This window comes from Primulina tabacum, chromosome 5 (assembly GCF_025594145.1).
Source record: "Primulina tabacum isolate GXHZ01 chromosome 5, ASM2559414v2, whole genome shotgun sequence".
Taxonomy (NCBI): domain Eukaryota; kingdom Viridiplantae; phylum Streptophyta; class Magnoliopsida; order Lamiales; family Gesneriaceae; genus Primulina; species Primulina tabacum.
Genome location: NC_134554.1, coordinates 12,161,605 through 12,184,487, shown reverse-complemented (window position 1 = coordinate 12,184,487; position 22,883 = coordinate 12,161,605). Strand labels below are relative to the sequence as shown.

The 22,883-nt window shown below is 33.8% G+C and overlaps 3 protein-coding genes across 7 annotated transcripts; 1 reads left to right on the top strand and 2 right to left on the bottom strand.

Annotated features, from left to right (window-relative positions):
* Positions 1 to 1,008: 1,008 nt before the first annotated feature.
* LOC142546633 (uncharacterized) lies at positions 1,009 to 4,104 on the bottom strand. The gene is made up of 4 exons (XM_075654458.1): positions 3,068 to 4,104; positions 2,332 to 2,671; positions 1,799 to 1,880; positions 1,009 to 1,528 (listed from the first exon to the last, which is right to left on the bottom strand). The coding sequence occupies exons 1-4, from the start codon at positions 3,618 to 3,620 to the stop codon at positions 1,343 to 1,345; spliced, it is 1,161 nt and encodes a 386-aa protein (XP_075510573.1). The 5' UTR covers positions 3,621 to 4,104; the 3' UTR covers positions 1,009 to 1,342.
* A 12,576-nt stretch (positions 4,105 to 16,680) lies between these two features.
* On the top strand, positions 16,681 to 18,240 carry LOC142546632 (red chlorophyll catabolite reductase). The gene is made up of 2 exons (XM_075654457.1): positions 16,681 to 17,060; positions 17,559 to 18,240. Exons 1-2 carry the CDS (start codon positions 16,707 to 16,709, stop codon positions 18,168 to 18,170), a joined length of 966 nt encoding a protein of 321 aa, XP_075510572.1. The 5' UTR covers positions 16,681 to 16,706; the 3' UTR covers positions 18,171 to 18,240.
* A 170-nt stretch (positions 18,241 to 18,410) lies between these two features.
* LOC142546631 (single myb histone 1-like) lies at positions 18,411 to 22,581 on the bottom strand. 5 transcript variants are annotated; one of them, XM_075654453.1, is made up of 8 exons: positions 22,387 to 22,579; positions 21,470 to 21,602; positions 21,166 to 21,361; positions 20,787 to 21,004; positions 20,330 to 20,414; positions 19,964 to 20,047; positions 19,135 to 19,452; positions 18,411 to 18,763 (listed from the first exon to the last, which is right to left on the bottom strand). In XM_075654453.1, the coding sequence occupies exons 3-8, from the start codon at positions 21,313 to 21,315 to the stop codon at positions 18,635 to 18,637; spliced, it is 984 nt and encodes a 327-aa protein (XP_075510568.1). In that variant the 5' UTR covers positions 21,316 to 21,361; positions 21,470 to 21,602; positions 22,387 to 22,579; the 3' UTR covers positions 18,411 to 18,634. The 5 variants fall into 5 exon arrangements, with proteins under 5 accessions (XP_075510568.1, XP_075510571.1, XP_075510566.1 ...); XM_075654456.1 differs by lacking the exon at positions 21,470 to 21,602 and having other exon boundaries at positions 19,100 to 19,452; positions 22,387 to 22,581; XM_075654451.1 differs by lacking the exon at positions 21,470 to 21,602 and having other exon boundaries at positions 22,387 to 22,581.
* Positions 22,582 to 22,883: the final 302 nt, after the last annotated feature.

Here is a 22,883-nt window from a genome sequence, read left to right as displayed (position 1 = left end):
ATTATAAATTATAATGTAATGTCTCGTATTCGATGATAGTCTATGATGTATCAAAATATGTCTTCCAGAGTGTTTATGTCATCACTCACGTGTACCCGAAAAAATCATAAAGAAAGAAGATCACACATATCATAATAAATATAAAATGTATCAAACAGACTACTGCGCCGCCGCCCATTTCCTTGGATTTATCTCCCTTTATCCGCAATTTGTCACTTTACAATTCAATATAATTGATTAAAAGTGGGAGCCAATAAAAGATAGCTTACGGAGTTACGGTCTTACGGGTTTCTTTGGTAGCTTGAACCTGGACAAATTATGGGATATTTTTTTTAATCTTACGTTATTCCAAATAATTGAATTCTAAATGTGAGAATTCAACAATTTGGTAAAACAACTGGACGTTAATTTTTCATTTGACCTCTCCTTACAACATCGAGCTGATGCGGCTGAGCTAATTTATATCGGATCCAGTTAACACCTGTACAATTTCAAAATGTCATATATTTCAATTAATGCAGTTAGTTAATGAAATATATAGTAGTTATTGTTTGTCTTGGGAATGGTCTACTTAAATTTGAGCTCGAGCACGATTCAATTTATGTTAAATTATCGGCATCTATTATTTATTAATCCAACAAGATAATTTTATTTTTTTTAAAAAAAAGATATCAATTCGACATACCAAATTGAAACAAGAACCTTTTGTTTTTTGATTCATGCATATGCATATTTTAAGAAAATCACACAAAGTTCAATTCAATTCACATAGATCGTGAATTACTCACGAACTTTAATATTTTATTAATTTAATTACATATTAAATATATATATATATATTTCGTGTTTTCGAGTTTTCAAACATTCATTGTTAAATCTTAACATCCGAACAATAGTTCAAATAGCTTATAGATTCGAAGATTTCGAGTCGAAGTTTTGAACTTGAATTCAAACTTCTTTTTTTACCGAAATCGAACAGAAAAATAAATAAATTTGAGTTTCGAATCAAACTCGAACTCGAATATACTTAATTCCTACCGAATTCGAACCTTCAATTTTATCAATATTCAATTTGATTTGATTCGTTTACGCCCCTATTTACATGTCACATAATTCACATCCATCTTAGGTTTTAGCCCATCAACACTTGAAAAAAGAAACCTCAGGTGAAGTTTGTACCCATTTTGTCAAGATTGCTTCACTTGCCAACTACTTCAGCAAATTTAAGATAAAATTGAAGCAACAGAGACAAAATTTACAAACTGTCATGCTGGCAACAAGAGTATCATCTTTCACTTGAAACATCAATAGATTACGCAAGAAACCAGCTTCTACGGCAGCCTCAGTGATGGCAAAAAGAGCATGTCTCGAAATATTTAATAAAGGAAATCCATATACGAGACGAGTGAGTTCTTGTCACATGATTTTCCGACGGCAGATTTCTCATAGCTTGAGCTTTCATCTGTGCAGCTCTGAGTTTCTTCAAGATTTTGTCCAACGATTGTGATCTCTTCTTTTCAAGATTCATCTGAAAAAGAAGAGGAAAGGAAAATGGAGTCAATATTCCATAAATGGCCCCATTTATTTTTCCCACTGGATAGATAGGTTACGTATACCACAAGTGATGCATGCAACACAATATGACAAAGTCATCAGGAAAGTTATGGTACGACGCAACTGTTAATACGTAAGTTGATACGAGTTGCATACTTGCATTACTGGTAAATTCACCGCTTTTTTGATGCAGTAGTACAAACAAGAAATTGTGTTTGGATAATACCATGTGGTTACGCTATACCTCGAGTTTGTGAATAGCTGCCTCTGCTTTCGCCTTCTGCAAGTTCTCCCAAGCTGTGATCTTGGCTTCCTCTCTTTGCAATCTGCATAAACACCACAAATACATAAATCATTAAGAATTTTGTAGGAAGTGATGCACTTTCGTAACCAGCTTTAATATATACTACTAATTGTTGAGTATGTGAAACATCAAAAGAAACCGTGAGCAACCATGAAGTGAACAATAATCAACAATTTTCAACTTAGGGAGGTCCTTATGATAGAAATAAATTCAAATAGTTCATTGTATATGCTTTTCATTATATATTCTATTAATATTTAACCTAATACTTCCATCGAGGATAGACATGATTTTTCATGATTTTTAAGCTCTCGGCAGCTACAACTCAAATTTACCATATAACAACCCAAGCATCATATTTTGATAATTGTCACAAAGACAACCACACATGACAACAAGACCAACCATCGCTGACCAACATTGGCGAATAATGTGTTTAGCTTCATTTTATTCACGAATAAACACAAGTATACCTTGATGTGTTTCTTGACGCCTCCGCAATACTCCAAGACAAAGGCAAGTCATCAGCATTGACTGAGTCCTTCATTTTTCTCATTCCTTGTTTTTTTGAGTGCCTCGACATGGTCGTGCCTCTGTCCACCTGAACATCCCTGATTTCATCTTTAGCTGCAGGAGTACTCCTATCCGGAATCAAGAAAGTAGAGACTCCAGAAGTCAAGACAGAGAAAGACAACCGCCCCTTGGAAGATGAATGAGAACTTCCCTCTGGGCTCATTTGAGTTGCCATATCCCTTCGTGAAACAGTCCGTGAAACCAACGATTCTTCACCCTTGGTGCTGTCAAGTTTATAATCTGCCGTTTGATTCAACAAAAGAATTGGTTACTATTAAGTATCACCCAATCTTAAGTGCTGGGGAAGAAAAATCAACTAATTCATTCCACACACTAAACGGATATTAAATGGTAGGTCTGGCTATGAAGGATAGTTAGAGGTTCGAATCCAATTTGGGGAGATTTGATTCATTCTGAGCCAACAAACTCAGACGAACGGAGCTCAATATATTCATCTAGAGTAGAGAACCTATTCCTGGTTTTTAAATAATGGAGAAACCTTGAACTTCGAAACTGGCAATCGATAGGCAGCAAGCCTAAATAATGATCAAATGACATAGCAATTGAGTAAATGCATGAGCAGTACGTTACACATAGAAGTCGCACAACTAATGGAAAGAACAACTCCATATATACCTTGAGAGCTTGGTACTGAAGTTTCACTAATCAAATCTGACAAGCCAGGCACGCTACTACTCCAAGTCGCACTATTTTCTGCGTACAAAGAATTAGATTTTTCGAAAATCCCACCATCATAATGAACATGCAACCCATCTGGGATCAGCACACCAGTTGAAAGTGGCGAATTCGCTGTATAATTCCTCACAATCCCACCTTCAATCACAGGCACAATGGGAGAATAGTTCGAGAAGTAACCAAGATCCTGAGGTCCACTCTTCGATTTTTGTCTCCTTTGAGGCTGCGCATATGAGGTTTTGCAAGCAGCATTACCAGAAATTGGACTAGTAATCCATCTCTCAGCGTCATCCCATTTCGAAGGCAAAGCACGCCCACTATTAAAGGGCATCAAAGCCGCAGCACTAATATGACTCCTGTTACCATTTGTTGGCAATGGTACTCGTTCTGAATGCCAGCTTTTAGGGGTTCCTCCCACATTACTATCACCATATTCCGGCGTTCCAGGGCTTGTATAGGCACCTGAGTTCCTAAATGACTTCGGATTCTTCATGACTTTCAGCTGAGATCAAATGTAGTCCACATTGCTTCAAAATCTTCCCAATTTCAAGCAAACATATCCTAATACAAAATTTCACAAACAGTTAGAAGGCATCACCTAAATGCTTCGAGAATTAAAATCTCCAACACTATCTACGGAAAATACCATCTATCTATCTATAGACAAGTAGCAAAAATCATCAACAAAACGTCCTATTTTTGACTTAGTTTTATACTATATCGACTCTATCTTCCCGTCACCACACACAAAAGATTTTTATAGGATATGTAACTGGATAGCGGGGGCACGGACATCTATCTCAATATATTTGTTAAACATTTCAAAATGGTCAATTTCTTCGGGTCCAATAGTTCATGGGTTTTGAGCCAGAGGACCGCAGATAGACTTGTGACGTACAGATAGAGCCAGCTGCAAAGGTGGATCACATCAACATCATTCAATGAAATTGAAATTCTTTAACACAACATAAAAATATTAAAAAAAATCTGCCTTTCGTTGTCAAAAATAGCTTGATTATTGTCCCTCGTAACATGGTTTACTTTTCCTGCCTCGCACACACGACACACACTCATGGGACCAGAAAATGAAAAAAAAAGACAGTAAAAAGAAAGGGCTTTCATAATCCTTGCCTTTAATTGGGTCCGAACTCGGAAAATGCAGCAAGAAAATCCAGCAAAGGCACGTTTCCGCACTTTTTTGCTCCTTTAACTTTTCGACGACTTCTTGACTCTTGTTCAAACCTTTGCGGGATGGACCAAACAGTTGGAGAGAGACAGAGAAATTGACAACAGGGTTCACTCACTGGTACGGAGGAATAAAATATTAATCTTTGAAATTTGGAACAGAATATTTTAATTAATGGAAGACTGTGCGTGCTATTGTTGGCTTGTGAAAGCACATAATTGAATATGATAACAAAAAATAACTGTATGTTCCGACGAAATAGTAAATACCGCCGCTTTTGTCGCAAGAACTCTCCCCAAGGAGACTTAGTCTGATATTATTTTGTCTACTATTTTTTTTAAAAAAAATAATACAATTATTATTATTAAAAAAAATAAAATTGAGTTTGAAAATTTGCAAATCTAGTCCTGCATTCTACAGTCTGTAAATTTAGCAAGTGAGAAAATTATGTTTTTGTCTTATATTTTGGATATTTTCTTATTTTTAGACATGTTTTCTATCAATTTATAATTTTAATCATATGACTTATAATTTTTTTTCAAATTTAGTCTTTTTCTCCGAAATGATGGCATGAAATACACACGTCACCAATGTCCGGTGTCATGTTAGCATTTTTGATATCGCATTATCATTTTCCAGCTCTACGTCATTTCGGTAAAAAAATGACTAAAATTTAAAAAAAAATACAAGTTACAAAACTAAAATTGTGAATTGACTGATAACATGACAAAACATTGAAAACAAGATGGGTTGTAAAAAGTCGATCACTACCGACCAACCAGTTCAATACGACCGATCTTTTTTATTAGGTTAGCTATTTCAGTTTGATAATTTCGATTATACAGAAATTTAATTTAATTGATTTACCTTCTTGTTAAAATATCAGTTTGAATAGTTTTGAATATTAATTCATTTCTTAGTTAAAGATCAATTCGAGCAGTTCATTTTGACAAAGACCTCAATGTGTTCGTCTAGCAAGGGTGGCGCAGAGACCCAAGGATTAGGGGTTCAAAATTCAAATTAAATCTCAGAGAGATCAAATACTAGGTTTATTTACATTTTTTTCAAAAGGAAATTGAAATTTTATAGATTAAAAAAAGGGGTGAAATTAGGGCAGGCAAGTGACCATCTCGCGAGGCATCCCCCCGTAAGCAATTTTGATTAAATTTAGTTGCATAGGCAAGGACCAAAAATAAAATTCTTGATAACCGAAGGAGAAAATTGTAATTCATGAATGGTCGAAGGAAGGAGGAAGGAAATAAAGACAAGGTTGGGTTGGCAGATGTTGTCTGGTGCGTTAATGTGAATGCCTGCACCACAAAATATGGGGCCTGGGAAGGATAAAAGCTTTGAAAGGAAATGTCAATTTGTGACCAGGGTCGTGTTTATTAAGAGTCAAATGAGTTCAATGACTCGGACCCATTTTTTTTTTGGGGTCCAAATTTTTTTAAAAAAATTATTATATAAATACTAGTTACTGGATAGCCCAAAATCAAGTATTTATTAAATGGAACTTGCTTAGCATGTTATCGATTTATTCCTCAATTTTCCCCAATATTCATCTGCAGACAAGCTCTAATCGACTCCGGTCGTTGCGTCATCTCTAGGTTTGATTGAAAGACTCGTGAGGAGCTGTAAGTCTATTTTCTCGTATTTGCTTTGTTCGGGCTTCTAATTTTTTATTGTAGTTTTTTACTTTCTTCGGGGCTTTATGTGGTATCTATATTCTGCGCTTTTGACTGAAATTTTGGTGGATGTAATGCTTATCCGGCTTTCAATGTATAGTGTATTTTCTGTTTTAATTCAAAGTATTTTTTCTCGAAATTTTGGTCACGAGTCTTTCTCAGACTCTGTTGTCTCTGTTTGCTCATGTTTTTTGTTTCGCCCCACGTATGACAAGTTCTCTTTCTTCGTACGAGCTATTTGTCTGCCTCTGTATTAAAGCTCATCAAAACTTTTCTCCGATCAACCATGTCACGAGAAAGATTGAATGGATTGGCTATGTTATCGATTGAGAAAGAAATTACTGAACAACTTGATTATACATACTTGATTAGTATTTTTAGCTCTAAAACTGTTAGGCGGGTTGTTTTTTAGTGATCATTTTGGACATGTTTGATATTTTTATTTATTTAGTTTTTTATATTGTCTTTGACGTATTGATTTAATTTGAAAAATTGCTACAGAACTAAAAAAAATATGAACACACACTATGATTCGGAGGCATGTTTTTAAAAGTTAGACTCGGGCCCAAATATTATTAGGATCGACCCTGTTTGTGACAATAAATTTTTATTTAGAAACGAGTTATAAAATATTTTAGACACGTCCAATGTCGATTATTATTATATATAAATAGTAAGAAAAATATATAAATAACATATTTATAGAGATAAGATTAAGAAGATTGATCAGAAAAAAAAAAGTTGATATTTTGAAAATAATATTAATATGTGGCTTGCTACCAATCCAAGGTTTAACTTTCGCAGGGTTGGAGTTTCCTGAGTACGGATTTAATTAAACCCACACGATTTGATTGAGACCAAGATTTTTGGTTTTTATTTTTTCTGTTGTTTGTAACTAATAAGAAATATGATAATATATATAGCCTCTTTTGTTTTCCTTCGACTGATATTTTATCAGATTTTTCTTCTGATATTTCTTAAAGATTTCGTTTTTTGACGGTGGAAGTGTTGGTTTACCAATTTCTCACCCCAAGTTACAACGAAAGTTTTAAAATTTTAGTTTCGTCATTCAAAATTTTCATTTGACGTTATATGTTATTCAAACATTCATATGATGCTTAGATTATATACATGCGCGTAAATTACGTTGTACTCCAAAAAAATCCGGGATTAAATGAGATGACCCTTATTGTATCTTTATTCGAATGAAGTTCAATTTGCTAGTTTTTGTATATTCCATTTCACCCCACCTCAGCCGAGGTCGTTATTCCAGTGTTATTCCATTGCAGAACACCAAAAGTTCTTGGAGGGCTGGTTTTATATATCTTATTATCAAAAAAACTCTGCTGTTAACAACTTGTTAGCTGGTTTGACATGAACATCTCTCCATATAGCTCACCCGAAGTTGTAATAATAATAATAACAATAAAAAGACTGTTGAAAATAATATATTTAAATGTTGAAAAATAACATTTAAAATGTGTGTATTGAATATTTGAATGTTAAATATTTGAATGTTGAAAATAAGAGTTGTAAATATTGAAAATTAGTGTGTGATGATGTAGGTAATGATATATTTTATTTTTGGATTATTTGTAAAGAAATTTTATAAATAGTCTCACCATTTGTGAAGAAATTGACAATTGAGTAGAGAGAAAAATATTATAGAGTGTGTAGTTTGGTAAATTTTGAGAGCTTGAGATTTTTACTTTTTACCATAAATTTTTACTTTTCACAACACGTTATCAGCACGAAGCTCTAAAAGTCCTCCATACTTTTCCAAGCTCCAAACAGAAGAAAAAGGTAACAAAAGTAATAATATTTATTTTACTGTTATTTATTTATTGTGTATATATTTAATATATAATATAATGTTATTATTAGAAATAATAAAAATAAATTTTTCAAAAACTTGTTATAAATCCTGGGAGGATGTTAAGACGACATCTCACACTCCCGGTAAGGGATACGACAAGTATAAAAGCCTATAAGATTTTTAAACAAAATAACTTATAACACATCATTATAATAATGTGATACGATATAAATAATTATTTAAACATGACTAATATTATATACACCATATTATTACCATAAAATTATACAAATACATACATTTATATTTTTGTACACCAACGGTCATAAACGGTAACAAAACGGCTAGTTTTTGCCCTATAAATATGATCTCACAAACTCTTTCAATCACTCCAACTTTCTCCTATTCTCTAAAAATTATTCTTCATCAAATTTTTCGAAGAAAAAAGAAGATGACTTTCTCAAGGTTATTTTTAATTATTTTGGTTATGATACTCACGAGTCTTTTATTTATCGGAGAATATCCTCCTCGTGTGTTTTCTTTATTTTTACAAATGCTTGTACTTGTTGTTTATCCATTACTTTGTATTGCAATATTCATTAACTAATAAAATGCATCGTAATTTTTTTTAGTACCACCATGTCAAATTTGACAAAGCTCGAATTTGTTGCGCTCGACATCACGGGAAAAAAATTATATGCCATGGACTTCTCGATGTAGAAATGCATCTTGAGTCATTGGATCTAAGCGAGACCATTAAAGAAAATGGTATATCTTCATCACAAGAAAAACCAAAAGCTATAATATTTTTGGGTCGACATCTCGATGAAGGTTTAAAATGTGAATATCTCATCGAAAAAGATCACATGGCTCTGTGGAAAGGATTGAAAGAAAGATTTGAACATATAAGGGAAGTTATACTTCCGACCGCCCGTGATGAATGGAATATGTTAAGATTCCAAGATTTTAAGAAAGTCAGTGATTATAATTCAGCGATGTATCGAATAATCTCACAGCTAAAATTTTGTGGACATGAGGTTACAGAATCGGAAATGCTTGAAAAAACATTTTCCACGTTTCACGCATCAAATATAACTTTACAGCAACAATATAGAGTACGTGGATTTGCGAGATATTCTGAACTCATCGCCTGTCTTCTTGTGGTGGAAAAGAACAACGAGCTGCTAATGAGAAATCATCAGTCCCGACCCACTGGATCAACAGCATTTCCAGAAGTAAATGTTGTAAGTAAAAATGAATTTAAACCTGGAAACCAAAATCAAATTCAAAGACAAGGTTTTGGTCGAGGTCGAGGTCGAGGTCGTGGACGTGGATGTGGACGTGGAATTGGTCGTGGTCGTGGTCGAGGCCGTGGTTTTGAAAACAATAGAGATAGTTATTTTTATAACTCATCTCAAAAGGGCGTCACGAACCACCCACAGAAAAGGCATCATGAGAACATGAGTGTTAATGAAAATCACTCTAAAAGATTTGAAAGTTCTTGTTTCAGATGCGGCACTCCAGGACATTGGTCTCGTATTTGTCGAGCCCCTGAGCACCTTTGCAAGCTCTATAAAGAATCGATAAAGGAGAAAGAAAAAGAGAACAACTTCACTGAACGCAGTGACCGTTTGAGTGATTCAACTCATTTTGATGCTGCTGATTTTATGAATGATTTCTCTGGAAATGATCAATATGTTGGTGGGATAGAAATGAACAATATTGATGCTACTGATTTTCTCAATGATTTCTCTGAGAATGAACAATATAATGGTAGAATATAAATTTACAATAATTTATTTTTCATGTATTCATATAATAATATTTTATTATGATATGTGTTATATTTACATATGTATTGCCAGTAATTTTATTTCATTGCATATTTTTTTTGAAGTTCAAATATGGAAAATGCTATGAGCAAAGCTGAAGTTTGCATACCCGATAGTGGTACAACGCACACTATCCTCCGAGATAAAAGATATTTCTTAGAACTAAAAACAACAGTGAATACAATATCAGGTCCTGTAGACTTGATTGAAGGATGTGGTAAAGCACAATTTTTGTTACTTAATGGTACAAAATTTTTGATCAATGATGCTTTATATTCACCACAATCGAAAAGAAATTTGTTGAGTTTTAATGATATATATTCCCATGGGTATGATACTCAAACAATGAATGAAGGGAATGAGAAATATATGTGTCTTATCACATATAAATCAGGAAAGAAATATGTGATTGAAAAACTACCAATGCTCCCTACTGGATTGCATTATACACATATAAGTCCCATTGAATCAAACATGGTAGTAGATAATTCTTCAATATTAACCAATTGGCATGATCGATTAGGATATCATGGTTCAACAATGATGCGAAGAATTATAGAAAATACACATGGTCATCCACTGAAAGACCAGAAGATCTTTCAGAATAATAAGTTTCAATGTAAAGCATGTTCTCTTGGAAAACTTATTATAAGACCATCACCAGCCAAAATCCAAACTGAATCACCAATGTTTCTTGAACGTATTCAGGGTGATATTTGTGGACCAATCCATCCACCATGTGGACCATTCAGATACTTTTTGTTATTAATTGATGCCTCCAGCAGATGGTCACATGTATGTTTATTGTCAATTCGAAATGTTGCATTTGCAAGATTACTTGCTCAAATAATAAAATTGAGGAATCAATTTCTCGATTATACAATCAAGAAAATTAGACTTGATAATGCTGGTGAATTTACTTCCCAAACTTTCAAGTATTATTGTATGTCTATGGGAATCATTGTTGAACATCATGTTGCTCATGTACATACACAGAATGGATTGGCTGAATCATTGATTAAACGTCTGCAAATGATTGCTAGACCAATGATTATGAAAACAAAGCTCCCTATTTCTATATGGGGACATGCAATTTTACATGATGCTTCATTAATTCGCATCAGACCAAGCGCATATCATAAATATTCCCCATTGCAGCTTGCATTTGGTAAAGAACCAGACATTTCTCATCTTAGAATGTTTGGATGTATGGTGTATGTGTCTATTGCACCACCGCAACGAAATAAAATGGGACCTCAAAGAAAGGTTGGAATTTATATCGGTTATAATAGTCCATCAATCATTCGATATCTTGAACATCAGACAGGCGACGTGTTCATAGCACGTTTTGCTGATTGTCATTTTAATGAGGAAATCTTCCCAATGTTAGGGGGAGAACAAAAACATACCGAAAAGGAAATTACATGGTATGTATCATCATTGTTACATCTGGATCCAAGAACAAAACAATGTGAAAAAGATGTACAGCAAATTGTGCACTTGCAAAGAATAGCAAATCAAATACCAGATGCATTTGCAGACACAAAAGGGGTAACTAAATCATATATACATGCTGCAAATACCCCTGCTCGAATTGAAATTCCGAAGAAACAAATTGAAAATACTCATGATGTCATTAAACGCCTGAAGCGTGGAAGGCCAGTCAGTTCCAAGGATAAAAATCCTCGAAAAAGAAAATTCATAGAGAAACACGATGATCACAAAAGAGAAAATGATGTTCCTGAAGAAACACATGATAATCACAAAATAGAGAATGATGTTCCTGAAGAAACACATGATGATGAAAATGTTCTGTCAGAAACACAAACTGACGAGAATCGTGAAATATCTATCAATTACATTAATACTGGAAAAATATGGAACCGAATAGATATAAAAGAAATTGATGATATATTTTCTTATAATGTGGCAATCGACATCATAAATGATAATGAAGATCATGAACCAAAATCTTTTGGTGAATGTAAAAATCGGCAGGATTGGATAAAATGGAAAGAAGCCATCCAGGTTGAATTGGATTCACTAAATAAACGTAATGTTTTTGGACCTATAGTCCTTACACCTGAAGGTGTAAAACCTGTTGGATACAAATGTGTTTTTATTCGAAAGCGAAATGAGAAAAATGAAATAGTAAGATATAAAGCTCGACTTGTTGCACAAGGTTTTTCTCAAAGGCCTGAAATTGATTATGAAAAAACGTATTCTCCCGTGATGGATGCAATTACGTTTCGGTATTTGATTAGTTTGGCGGTATCTGAAAATTTAGAAATGCGTCTTATGGATGTTGTTACATCTTACTTATATGGATCACTTGATAGTAATATATATATGAAAATCCCTGAAGGATTTAAGATGCATGAAGCACAAAGTTCAAAACCCAGAGAATGTTATTATGTGAAATTACAAAGATCATTATATGGGTTAAAGCAATCCGGTCGAATGTGGTATAATCGACTAAGTGATCACTTGATGAAAAATGGATATGTAAATAATTCAATATGCCCTTGTGTTTTCATTAAGAAAACAACATCCGGATGCGTAATTATTGCTGTATATGTTGATGATTTAAACATCATTGGAACGAATAAGGAAATTCAAGAAGTTGTGTCATACTTGAAGGAAGAATTTGAAATGAAAGATCTTGGAAAAACCAAGTATTGTCTGGGTTTACAAATTGAACAAAAAGAATGTGAAATGTTTGTTCACCAGACAAATTATACAGAAAAGATCCTTAAACGTTTTAATATGGATAAATCAAATCATTTAAGTACTCCAATGGTTGTTAGATCATTAAACATAGAAAAAGATCCATTCCGTCCATGTGAAGATGATGAAGATATTCTTGGTCCAGAAGTACCATATCTAAGTGTTATCGGTGCCCTTATGTATCTTACAAATTGTACAAGGCCTGATATATCTTTTGCCGTAAATTTGTTGGCAAGATTTAGCACATATCCAACAAAGAGTCACTGGAACGGAATTAAACATATATTCCGTTATCTACGAGGAACGACAGACTTGAGACTTTTGTATTCAAAAGATGCTAATCCAAGTATAATTGGTTATGCCGATGCTGGATACTTATTTGATCCACCCAAGGCACGTTCCCAAACTGGATATGTATTTACTCGTGGAGGCACTGCAATTTCTTGGCGTTAACAGAAACAAACGTTCGTAACAACTTCATCAAATCATGCCGAGATTATTGCACTACATGAAGCAAGTCGTGAATGTGTGTGGTTAAAATCAATGACCCAACATATCCAAATCCCATGCGGATTATCATTCGACGAGAAGCATGTGATACTATATGAAGATAATGCTGCATGTGTTGCTCAAATGAAAGAAGGATACATAAAAAACGACAGAACTAAACATATTCCTTCTAAGTTTTTTGCATTCACCAAGGAGCTTGAGAAAAATAAATGTATTGATGTTCGTCACATTCAATCAAGTGAAAGCTCATCAGATCTCTTCACAAAGGCACTTCCTACGACAATATTCAGAAAGCACATATATAATATTGGGATGCGCAATCTACGAAATTTGTGAAGAATTGTTCATGTCAACATGAGGGGGAATTTACGTGACTGCACTCTTTTTCCCTTACTATGGTTTTTATCCCAATGGGTTTTTACTAGTAAGGTTTTTAACGAGGCAGTACAAAAACACGTAATAAAGACATCATCGTATCATGATCATCATCACAAGGGGAAGTGTTGAAAATAATATATTTAAAATGTGTGTATTGAATATTTGAATGTTGAAAATAAGAGTTGTAAATATTGAAAATTAGTGTGTGATGATGTAGGTAATGATGTATTTTATTTTTGGATTATTTGTAAAGAAATTCTATAAATAGCCTCACCATTTGTGAAGAAATTCACAATTGAGTAGAGAGAAAAAGTGTGTAGTTTGGTAAATTTTGAGAGTTTGAGATTTTTACTTTTTACCATAAATTTTTATTTTTCACAACAAAGACATGACTTTGAGCAATTAATTAATTGACCTTATCTACTATGACATCGATCTATTTGTTTGATCTGGGTCAACTGTAACATATTTTCTTCATCTTTCTGTTGGTTTGGAGGGCCGAAAGCCTTCCTATTTCCCAAGCATGAAGATAGGGACCCATAAGCACAAACCAATGCTTATGGAATTAAAGCGTACTACCATAAAAATGTGGATATACATTAGGCCTTACCGACAGTCGTATTTCTATCAAAACATAATACATGACATCCATGGAAGACGTATAATATAAAAATGATAAATTAATATACTTTAATAAGTTAATGATGTATGAATATTAATTTTTTGTAGAATCTGAACCATACATTGAACAAATTAAGCAAAGATGAAACAATCAATGTCTTACCATTCGCATTAAGTACGGGATAATATTGGGATCTTGTTAAGACATTCTTTTTCCTTTCTGTTTCAAATCCTATGCTTAATGTTTATTTTTCTCTGTAAAACTATACTCATGTCAAGACCTAATTCTCTATACGTACACACATTAATAAATGATGTACGTTATGTATATAAAAGTAGTAAGAGCGAACATAAAAACGATACGTGAATTAAAATATTTTGGAATTAACTTTGTATGCAATTTCTATATCAATGGACCGAAATATCACCGATAAATGAATGGGCGCCCGCTAAATTGGTTCAAGTTTGAAGTAAACTATTTTTTTTTTCTAAATATTTCAAGAAACACAACATAACTTTCTTGATTTCGTTTGACCGCCGCATTATATTATTTTGTATTCTTCTGTACGAAAAAAATAACATAAACGTCCTCTCACCATTGTCAAAGAAAGTGGAAGAAGAAGAAGTTTATGATGAAAAAAATATCAATATGAAAGTTGCCAGCTAGTTCTTTAAAACTCGTTCCTCTCGATTCATGAGGATGATTTGATATGTTCTAAAATTCTATCCCTCAACTTCCCTCTTGATATTTAGATTCTGATTAATCATCCTGTTTGTCTCAAAAATTGCGGGGCGTGCCAGGCACGTGTTCGTGCCAAATATTAAATGATCCGACTTCGTTTACCAAGCGTTGCGAGTCTCGATTCGACCGTTAGTTATAGTTCCTTCGAAATGGCTCAAAAACGTAAACACAGAATGAGGAATATGACAAGATTATAGGAGGAATCCATTAACAACATTAAATATCATTATGTTGCTATGAACTTGGCCAATATTTTTACAAAGAAGACTGATAAACATATGGAATATTTGGAATATTTTGCTACTAGAACTAGAAATTGACATGAACAGACATAAAATTGATAAGGAATTCTGCAGAGCTTTTGCTGTAGCTTTTTTGTGTTGATTTGTCGGGGGGTTTTCTCTGATTCCCTTCCCTCCCTTTGTCACATTCCGCACATCAGTTTCTCCTCTCCACGATCACCCCACGATCTTCCACGATTTTCCACCTTGGGTACTGGCCGTAACTGGCAGCAACGTTCTTCCGCTGGGCCAACTGCAACTACATTGGGCTTCATCTGTTGGCTTTTTTAACTATTTTTTAGGCACAACAATTGTCCCTAGGAGAATTCATCACTTTCAAACGGCCTTTCTGGTCGATTAGGGAAGAGTTAAAATATGGCACAGAGAATGGGTTCCGGCGCCATTTATTACCAAAACTTACAGCATGGTGGACGATCCGAGTAGTAACGATGTGATCTCATGGAGAAACATTGGAACAACATTTGTGGTGTGGAAGACGGCGGAATTCGCAAGGATATTGTTGCCTAATTACTTCAAGCACAACAATTTCTCCAGCTTTGTCCCGTCAGCTCAATACTTGTGTAAGTCTATCTTGTTCTTCTGTCTCTATTTGTTATAGTTATTTCAAAAAATCAAGCTTAAAACTTTCTGAAAAGACACGCACACCGTAATTTTTTATGAATTAAAATCATATATAAATTACTATTAGTAAAACATTGTTATATAATTCATAATTTTATAAATATAACAATTAGTAAAACATTGTTAAACTAGTGTTATTTTTTTTAAAAAAAATTCTTTTAATTGATTGAGTATACACTCAATTATAATATACTATTATAATATTATTCTGAGTGTGTGCATAAAAAAAAACGATGATAAATTATAATATTATTCTTTTAATAAATAATAACTAATATAGATAATCAATTTATATTAAGGGTAATATTGTGATTTATGTGTAATGATTTGATTGATTATTGATAAATAAATAATGTATGGATAAATTATAATTACAATTAAACATTTGATAGAATGAGATAATTTTTCTATACATCCTATTAAACCAAATTTGTTATATCATGTCGAATATAAAGTAAATATTGATACAAATTTTTAGAGTGGGTCAGTTACGTGAAAAAGAGTTAATATAAAATAATTAAATTATAAAACCCGCTTGAAACATTTTTTAAAAAAAATCTACCAAGAATCCAATTGCCATATTTATATGGTCGTTTTAAATTATTAAAAATAAAAATAATAAATTTTAAAATTAAAATCAATTATAAAACAATTATATGGAAATGAATAATTAATTATTTGTTTTCTCCGTGTTTTATATTTATGTGTATTTTTTTTTAAATATTCTGTACTGATTTTTAAATTATATTTTTTTAAAATTATGTGTAAAATTTAAATTTTAATTAGGTGTGGTTTTAAAATGTTTAATTATATGCAATTTTTTCTATGTTTAAATACTTTATTTAAATTTTAAAAAAAAATTTAAGTGTATTACACTAGATCAAGGGATTCTTCACATATTTATCAACTATTTAAGTGTTCTGGTTCAAATATTAACATTGCCACATAATCCTTTTTAAGGGCATCCATAATGGTGGATATAATACATGTCACGTCATCCAAATATTCTCTCTATCTAAATATTCACCACTGCACACCATTGATTTGTGTGTCAGAGCAATATCCGGTTACGAATTTATAATAAATATGGATTATGGAGTCCATAAATATTCAAAGTCGTGGATGGACTAATAAAATATCTACAGGTTTCAAATAATAAATGTCACTAACGAAGAACCCGATTGCTCATATGGCTACAATCTTAAACTCTTGTTGCCAATTCACTCCACCTTGTTCAACTTCAACTTCTCGATCATATCCCGCGAGATCCCGAGTTTCCTGTTCCGACACATCCATGAGTTCCGACAATGAGCTCAGAGCGAAGTTCATGGAGTTCCCTTACGTTTCTGGCCCGCACAGAGACCTGATGGTGGAGTTGGTATCGTCTGTTGAGAACCGGGTCGGATCCTTGCTCCAACCTTGTACTCTCCCGCCCGGAGTTCAACATTTTCGGAATCCAACTTCCACTGCCCAGGCTTCTCTCCACATCAGATCCGGCGTCTTTTCGTCCCAGGTATAGTTTATTTACCTCAATTTTTGCGTTTCATTCGAGTCATTTTACTTTTCAATTGACTTCAGCTCTGGGAGAAATGTTAGAGGGCAGAGTAACAAATTCGTGTTATTAGATTTTTGTTTATCTACAAGTTGTAACTGATTATAGAAAAATTTGAATGTTAGGATAGTAGATGAATCCTAGCTACACCACTGCGTGAAGTGGATCCTCTAATTAAACATTTGCGGAAGCTTTGGCAGATTAATCTAAACACGATTGAACAAACCAGAAAACTCTTAAGATTAATTTGTTTTGAAATTCAAGTTATATGTCCTAAAGTTATGGGATATTACGCATTGTTTGATCTTCTTGTGTTTGTAAATCGCATATGAAAAGCAACCCTTAAATTTATCCTGTGGTAATTCTGTTGATTCCCAATTCTCTGTTTTAGTCGCATAATGTTGGGGTATGTATGTTATTTAAAATTATCGATTCTTACGGGATCCAAACACGTCCCAGATCGACTTCATGTTGGGGGCTTGGATTCACTGCAAGTTACCATCTGGTGGAGCCTTGAACATAACCAGCCTCTCGGCCTATCTAAGACCCGCGACCGATGCGCCTCACTTCTTGATGGAACTCATCCAAAACAGTCCTACGTCCCTTGTGCTCATTCTCGATCTCACTCCAAGAAAAGACCTGATCGCGTATCCAGACTACCTCAAAACATACTATGAAGATCCTCAGTTGGACAAACACAGACAGCGTCTCCAAATGCTTCCCGAGGTAAGCCCGTACTTTTCCCCGTCTCTATATATTCGAGCTGTTGTTTCCCCAACTGCTATCATGGTTTCCATAGACGTGGGGACGAGTGAATCAGCGAGCATTGAAGGGATAATTCAGGATCACATCAGTCCGATTGCGAAAGAGTTGTTGGAGTTTTGGTTGGATACATGTGCTTGTTTGGAGAAAAGTGTGGGAGAGTTGGAGAAGGTGTATTTAGCTGAAAGGGATGGTATAATCAAGAATAAAACTATCGAGATTGATTTGGTATCGAGTTTTCCTAGGTTGTTTGGGCAAGAAGTGGCAAACCGAGTGCTGAATGTTTTAAAGGGATATTACAATGCTTAGTTCTTTTACTTTGTAAATCGTAACGATGTAATGTGGTTTGCATTTATTATGTTTGGAAAATAATTTTACCCATGTTCAGAATGTACACTTTGTATTTGAAAAAAAAAAACCACATCTAATTTAAAAATTTCTCAACCAAATATGTGACTGTTCATCTTAGATTTTCCCATTCAACCAAAATGGAGATAAAACGGTAACAAAACCATGTTTTCATTCGTTAAAATTACCACATCACACGCACAAGCAAGGATATATTCCATAAAAACTAAAAGTTGAATTACGTTGTGAAAGTATAAAAATCAACAAAAAGTATTCTTTAGCCAAACTATACGTTATAGCACAGAAATAAGAGAATTCTCAAACGCAAACGCTATGTCCTTCACATCTATCAGCCATCAACAATGTACAAAGAACACAGCTGGAATGCAATGTTTACCACCTTGTATCTACAAAGCATTTCATACTCATAAAGTTACATACATGCTTGGGAGATTATCGTCGCGTATATTATACAGCTTACAAGAGATCATAAGAGCCATGAAATTCCTTAACCAACAATGAATCACTCCAATTGGAGACGGACCCCTGAGATTCTGCATATTCATGAAAATGGCATCAGGTGAATTCAAGATAGACAAAATTTGCTACTAACTAGACACCAAGAATAAAAAATTATAAGCGCAGTGGTTGCAGCAGATGCCTCGCAAAGGAAAATTAGAAATGTTTACATTGCGCAATGTAAAGTTCAGGCATATCTAACACCAGAAGAGTAGAACTCGAAAATGGTCATTTTTGTATTAGATCAACTCCAAGAATCAAATATCATTTGTCATCCAAGTAAGGGGAATAATTTGAGGAGTTCAAGTTCGAGTTTGTGATGCCATTTACAGTACTTTTGCAGTTATTCAAAATCAAGAAAATGATGCTACCAGACTCGTATGGTTTTACAGTTCAGAGTCTTCACCGCCGCATCAGCAAAACAACGTGCTGCCTCTGCTTCAGCCTCGGCCTCCTCAGCTTCCCTTGCTGCCGCCTCAGCTTCAGCAATTGCAGCTTCAGCCTCTGCAACTGCTCGTGCAGCGGCCACAGCAGCTTCTTCTGCAGTCATGCTCTTCATCTGCTCTAACTCGGCATCGATCCGGGCTTTGGTCAGAATAATCACACCACTATTCTCTGCTTCTGAAAGACTATTCTTTGTTCCATTAGGTAGCATAGCGTGGAAGGTGTCTTTCCCCACTTCAGAAGATGTTGATTTTGGTGTAATTCTATACTGATTCTTCACCTGTCAATCCAACCATATTACAGATAGTTATAAAAACTATTCAAGCCTGTCAGTAGCTATAACCCATCCTTTTTATGCTGGTTTATAATTTTACAAAAAAAATCATCGTACATTTTTAATAGTCCAGTACATTAATTTTTGACGGTTTCTAATTCTACAAAAAAATCATCGTACATTTTTAACAGTCCAGTACATTAATTTTTTGACGGCCTTTCCATTTTTGCCAACTCGGTGTGGTTTGGGGAAGGGGAAAAATAAAATTTGGAAAAAAGAAATAACATTAAACCAAGTGACTTTAAATCACAGGTGAAAGCTGTGATATCGAATATGTTATGCATCATAATTTTACTCTCATGTATACAACATATGCCCTGATCCATGCAAAGGAATTTTGTGTTTTATACCTTCAGGATTTAGCAAACTTCCTGCACCAATTTTTTATAAAAAAAGCCATTTCCACCCCAAAATAATAAGCTAACATGATAAAGTGAAGGCCGTTGTAGTTATACACCTTAATTAAATGTCCTTTTTCAGTCAAAAGCTTCAAATTTGTGGCCAAAGTCCGTTCCAAATCCGGAGGTGCAGCATGACGCAACTACAGTATCCAAGCAAATAAAGTGAGAATCTGAGAATCAAAATCGTATCAGATAATCCACAAGAAAACCCAGAGAAAATAACCCCCATTAATTTCATTAATGTCCCCATCCTCAAATCAAGTATTAGCTAACCGAATATTATTACTGTAATTAGAATGATAAAACTTTATTCCCAAAATTCCAAGGAACGTGGAAAAGAAGCACCAGCCATTTCATTGTAATTTATAACCATATTGTTGAGATAGTATTTCTGTTATGTTTTCACTATTAATTCAAATTACCTCGATGTATCGAGCGATTGCATGCTGACTAGATCCTCGAGGTTCCTTTAACTTTTTTACAGCCTCCAATATAAGATCATTCAACCTTCATTCATGGATAGTACCAAACACATGTCATCAAGCAGTACATAGAACATAACATTCCGTTTCAAATGAAAGCCAAGACAAAAAATGTTTAGACTGCCTACATAATAAGCAGCTAGATTAAACTTATCCATTTACTGATTGGTAAACAAAAGACAATAGATGTCATAACTAAAACTCGAATGTGTATGCCCTTTTGATTTTAGACATTTGAGTTTTTTAAAGATCGAAGGTTCAAAATCCAATATAACAAAAACAGTAGCATGTGGAGCACTAGTTCCCGGCTTTGAGGGAAAATCGAGCAGTAACAGCCATAAATATAAATTAAAGGTAAATTAATTAACAGCAACACCGTGATATTATTTCTTTCAACCTTGAATCTTGTCTTTCCGAGCCAGCATCATAGGACGTTTCAATAGATTCTGCAACTGGCGTTAAATCAACTTCTTCTGAATCCTTCTCAACGACCATTTCATGAACTGCAGCATCTCCACCATGCTTGTTGGTGGCCTGACTACTTTTATGTGAAACCTTAACCCTATGCCGTGAACCCATACCATTTGCCATGCAATTTAAGTTTCTCCACTTATCCTGTTCATTGATTTTAAATACTTTAGCTCCCCCAAACAAGTTCGTACGTTACATTATTTCTATATGCACCAAATTAAATTTTTTGCCTAATCACAATAAAGAATCCCCTCTAGGATATCAATAATCCTTAAAAGTAAACGAGAAACCTCTACATTTCATACCTTAAGGTCCACATTCGAACGTGACCTCAGGGCTGAGCTGAAATCTTGGTCTTTAAGTATGGTACTCCATTTTCCCACTCCATACTTTTTAATGCCAGCTTTAAGAGCAGCTTCTTCTTCTGATGTCCACCTCTGTTTAGGAGCACCCATTTCCAGTAGTCACGACAAGTGATTTCCGGAGTTCTACTCCCTATTGCTACAACAAGAAAAACACTAAAACCACCAAATTAGCCATAAGAATTATATGCATGAGAAATAAATGCATACCATAAACATCGGAAAATAAAACATGAGAAAGAAATGCCTTTCAAACCAAATTATCTCTATCCTTGTGTTTTTTGCGCCGCATTTTGAAATAATGTAGACTGGTGGTATTTACATAAGCAAGATGAAACGGCACATATTTGTAAAGCTGGTCAACTTCAAAAGATCAGTGTCTGAATTTTGGGAACAATCTCAGATCAAAATGACACAATAATCACCTTCTAGGGAAAATTTACAATAGATAATCCAACCTATTTACAACCTCTCAACACTTATTAATGGACTATTCCATAACAATCTTTACAAAACAATTACACCACGTCCAACTTCAAAAGCTAGCACTAAAAGCACTGGGTAACATAAATCGGCTCAGAATGAAAGATAAAATCTTATTGCACAACTATTCCATTCAAATACTTTACCAGAACGAAATGATTCAGTAAAACCATGCATATTCATAATGAAAATATATAAACCAAAAAAACTATCTAATTACAAGGTCTAAACCAAGCCGGTTAAATATTAACATTCAGGCAACTTGTTCTCAACAAGCTAAAAGACAACTCAATTTCTAAATGTACATTGAAAATTAAAGCCAATTATTCAAAGCTCTACTCGTTAAGTTTACGCGCAGCAATATTTTATATTTCTCATCTTCCAAATTAGCGTCTAAAATGTCACTTTGAGCATTTATCATAAATAGGAGTAATCTTCATCCCTGCACAAATCCCACGACCTAAAATTTCGTTTCCCGGCACAATTGAAGTAAAAAAAAATTTTAAGAAAAAACGCACACAGTCCCCCAACACAAAAGGTCTGAAAAGAATCTCGTATTATCATACAAAAATTTTGTTACTTTCGTCAAACTAAATCAAAAACCCATCGAGAAAATGAAATAAAAAGGAAAAAAAAAATAAGATGTGATTGTAAGCGATTTCAGAATTCCGAAAACCATACCTGAACAAAACCGGAGATTAAATCAGGAAAACAAAAATCAGCCTCATTCAATTAGGAAACTCATTTTACTTCCAAAAGATTGAAACTTGAGATACAAAATTGTCGATGGCCTAAACGGGAGAGCTGAGCCTTGCTCAGTCTGTGTTGTGACTTGTTCTCGAAGAATCAGTACCGATTCTCAATTATGTTGACAATTTATTAGTAAATTTAAACGAATTAATATTAATATTTGTTTCGACTGTTTTTTTTATTCACGCCAAAAATAAATATTTTTTTACCAAATTAGTCAAGGGACCGGGCCTCGACTCCTTAATTTTATTATATATATATTTTTTATTTTTTAAAAATATTTTGATAAATATAATTATTTTTATATTGTTTAAAGTTGGATAAAACAAAACAACTTAATAGTATTGATGAAAGAAATAAAATAAATCAAGTGAAATAAAGTAATTGTAATAATATTTAAAACAAAATTAATTTTGAATCAAATAGAT

Excerpts from the sequence above, each read along its gene's own strand:
- LOC142546631 (XM_075654451.1), bottom strand. The coding sequence starts at position 21,315 with ATGGGTGCTCCTAAACAGAGGTGGACATCAGAAGAAGAAGCTGCTCTT. Across the intron at positions 20,415-20,786 it reads TCGGAAAGACAAGATTCAAG|GTTGAATGATCTTATATTGG; the intron begins GTTGAAAGAAAT and ends CCATGAATGAAG. Across the intron at positions 20,048-20,329 it reads CAATCGCTCGATACATCGAG|TTGCGTCATGCTGCACCTCC; the intron begins GTAATTTGAATT and ends TGGATACTGTAG.
- LOC142546633 (XM_075654458.1), bottom strand. The coding sequence starts at position 3,620 with ATGAAGAATCCGAAGTCATTTAGGAACTCAGGTGCCTATACAAGCCCT. Across the intron at positions 2,672-3,067 it reads TTCAGTACCAAGCTCTCAAG|ATTATAAACTTGACAGCACC; the intron begins GTATATATGGAG and ends ATCAAACGGCAG. Across the intron at positions 1,529-1,798 it reads CAGCTATTCACAAACTCGAG|ATGAATCTTGAAAAGAAGAG; the intron begins GTATAGCGTAAC and ends CTTCTTTTTCAG.
- LOC142546632 (XM_075654457.1), top strand. The coding sequence starts at position 16,707 with ATGTCACTAACGAAGAACCCGATTGCTCATATGGCTACAATCTTAAAC. Across the intron at positions 17,061-17,558 it reads CCGGCGTCTTTTCGTCCCAG|ATCGACTTCATGTTGGGGGC; the intron begins GTATAGTTTATT and ends AACACGTCCCAG.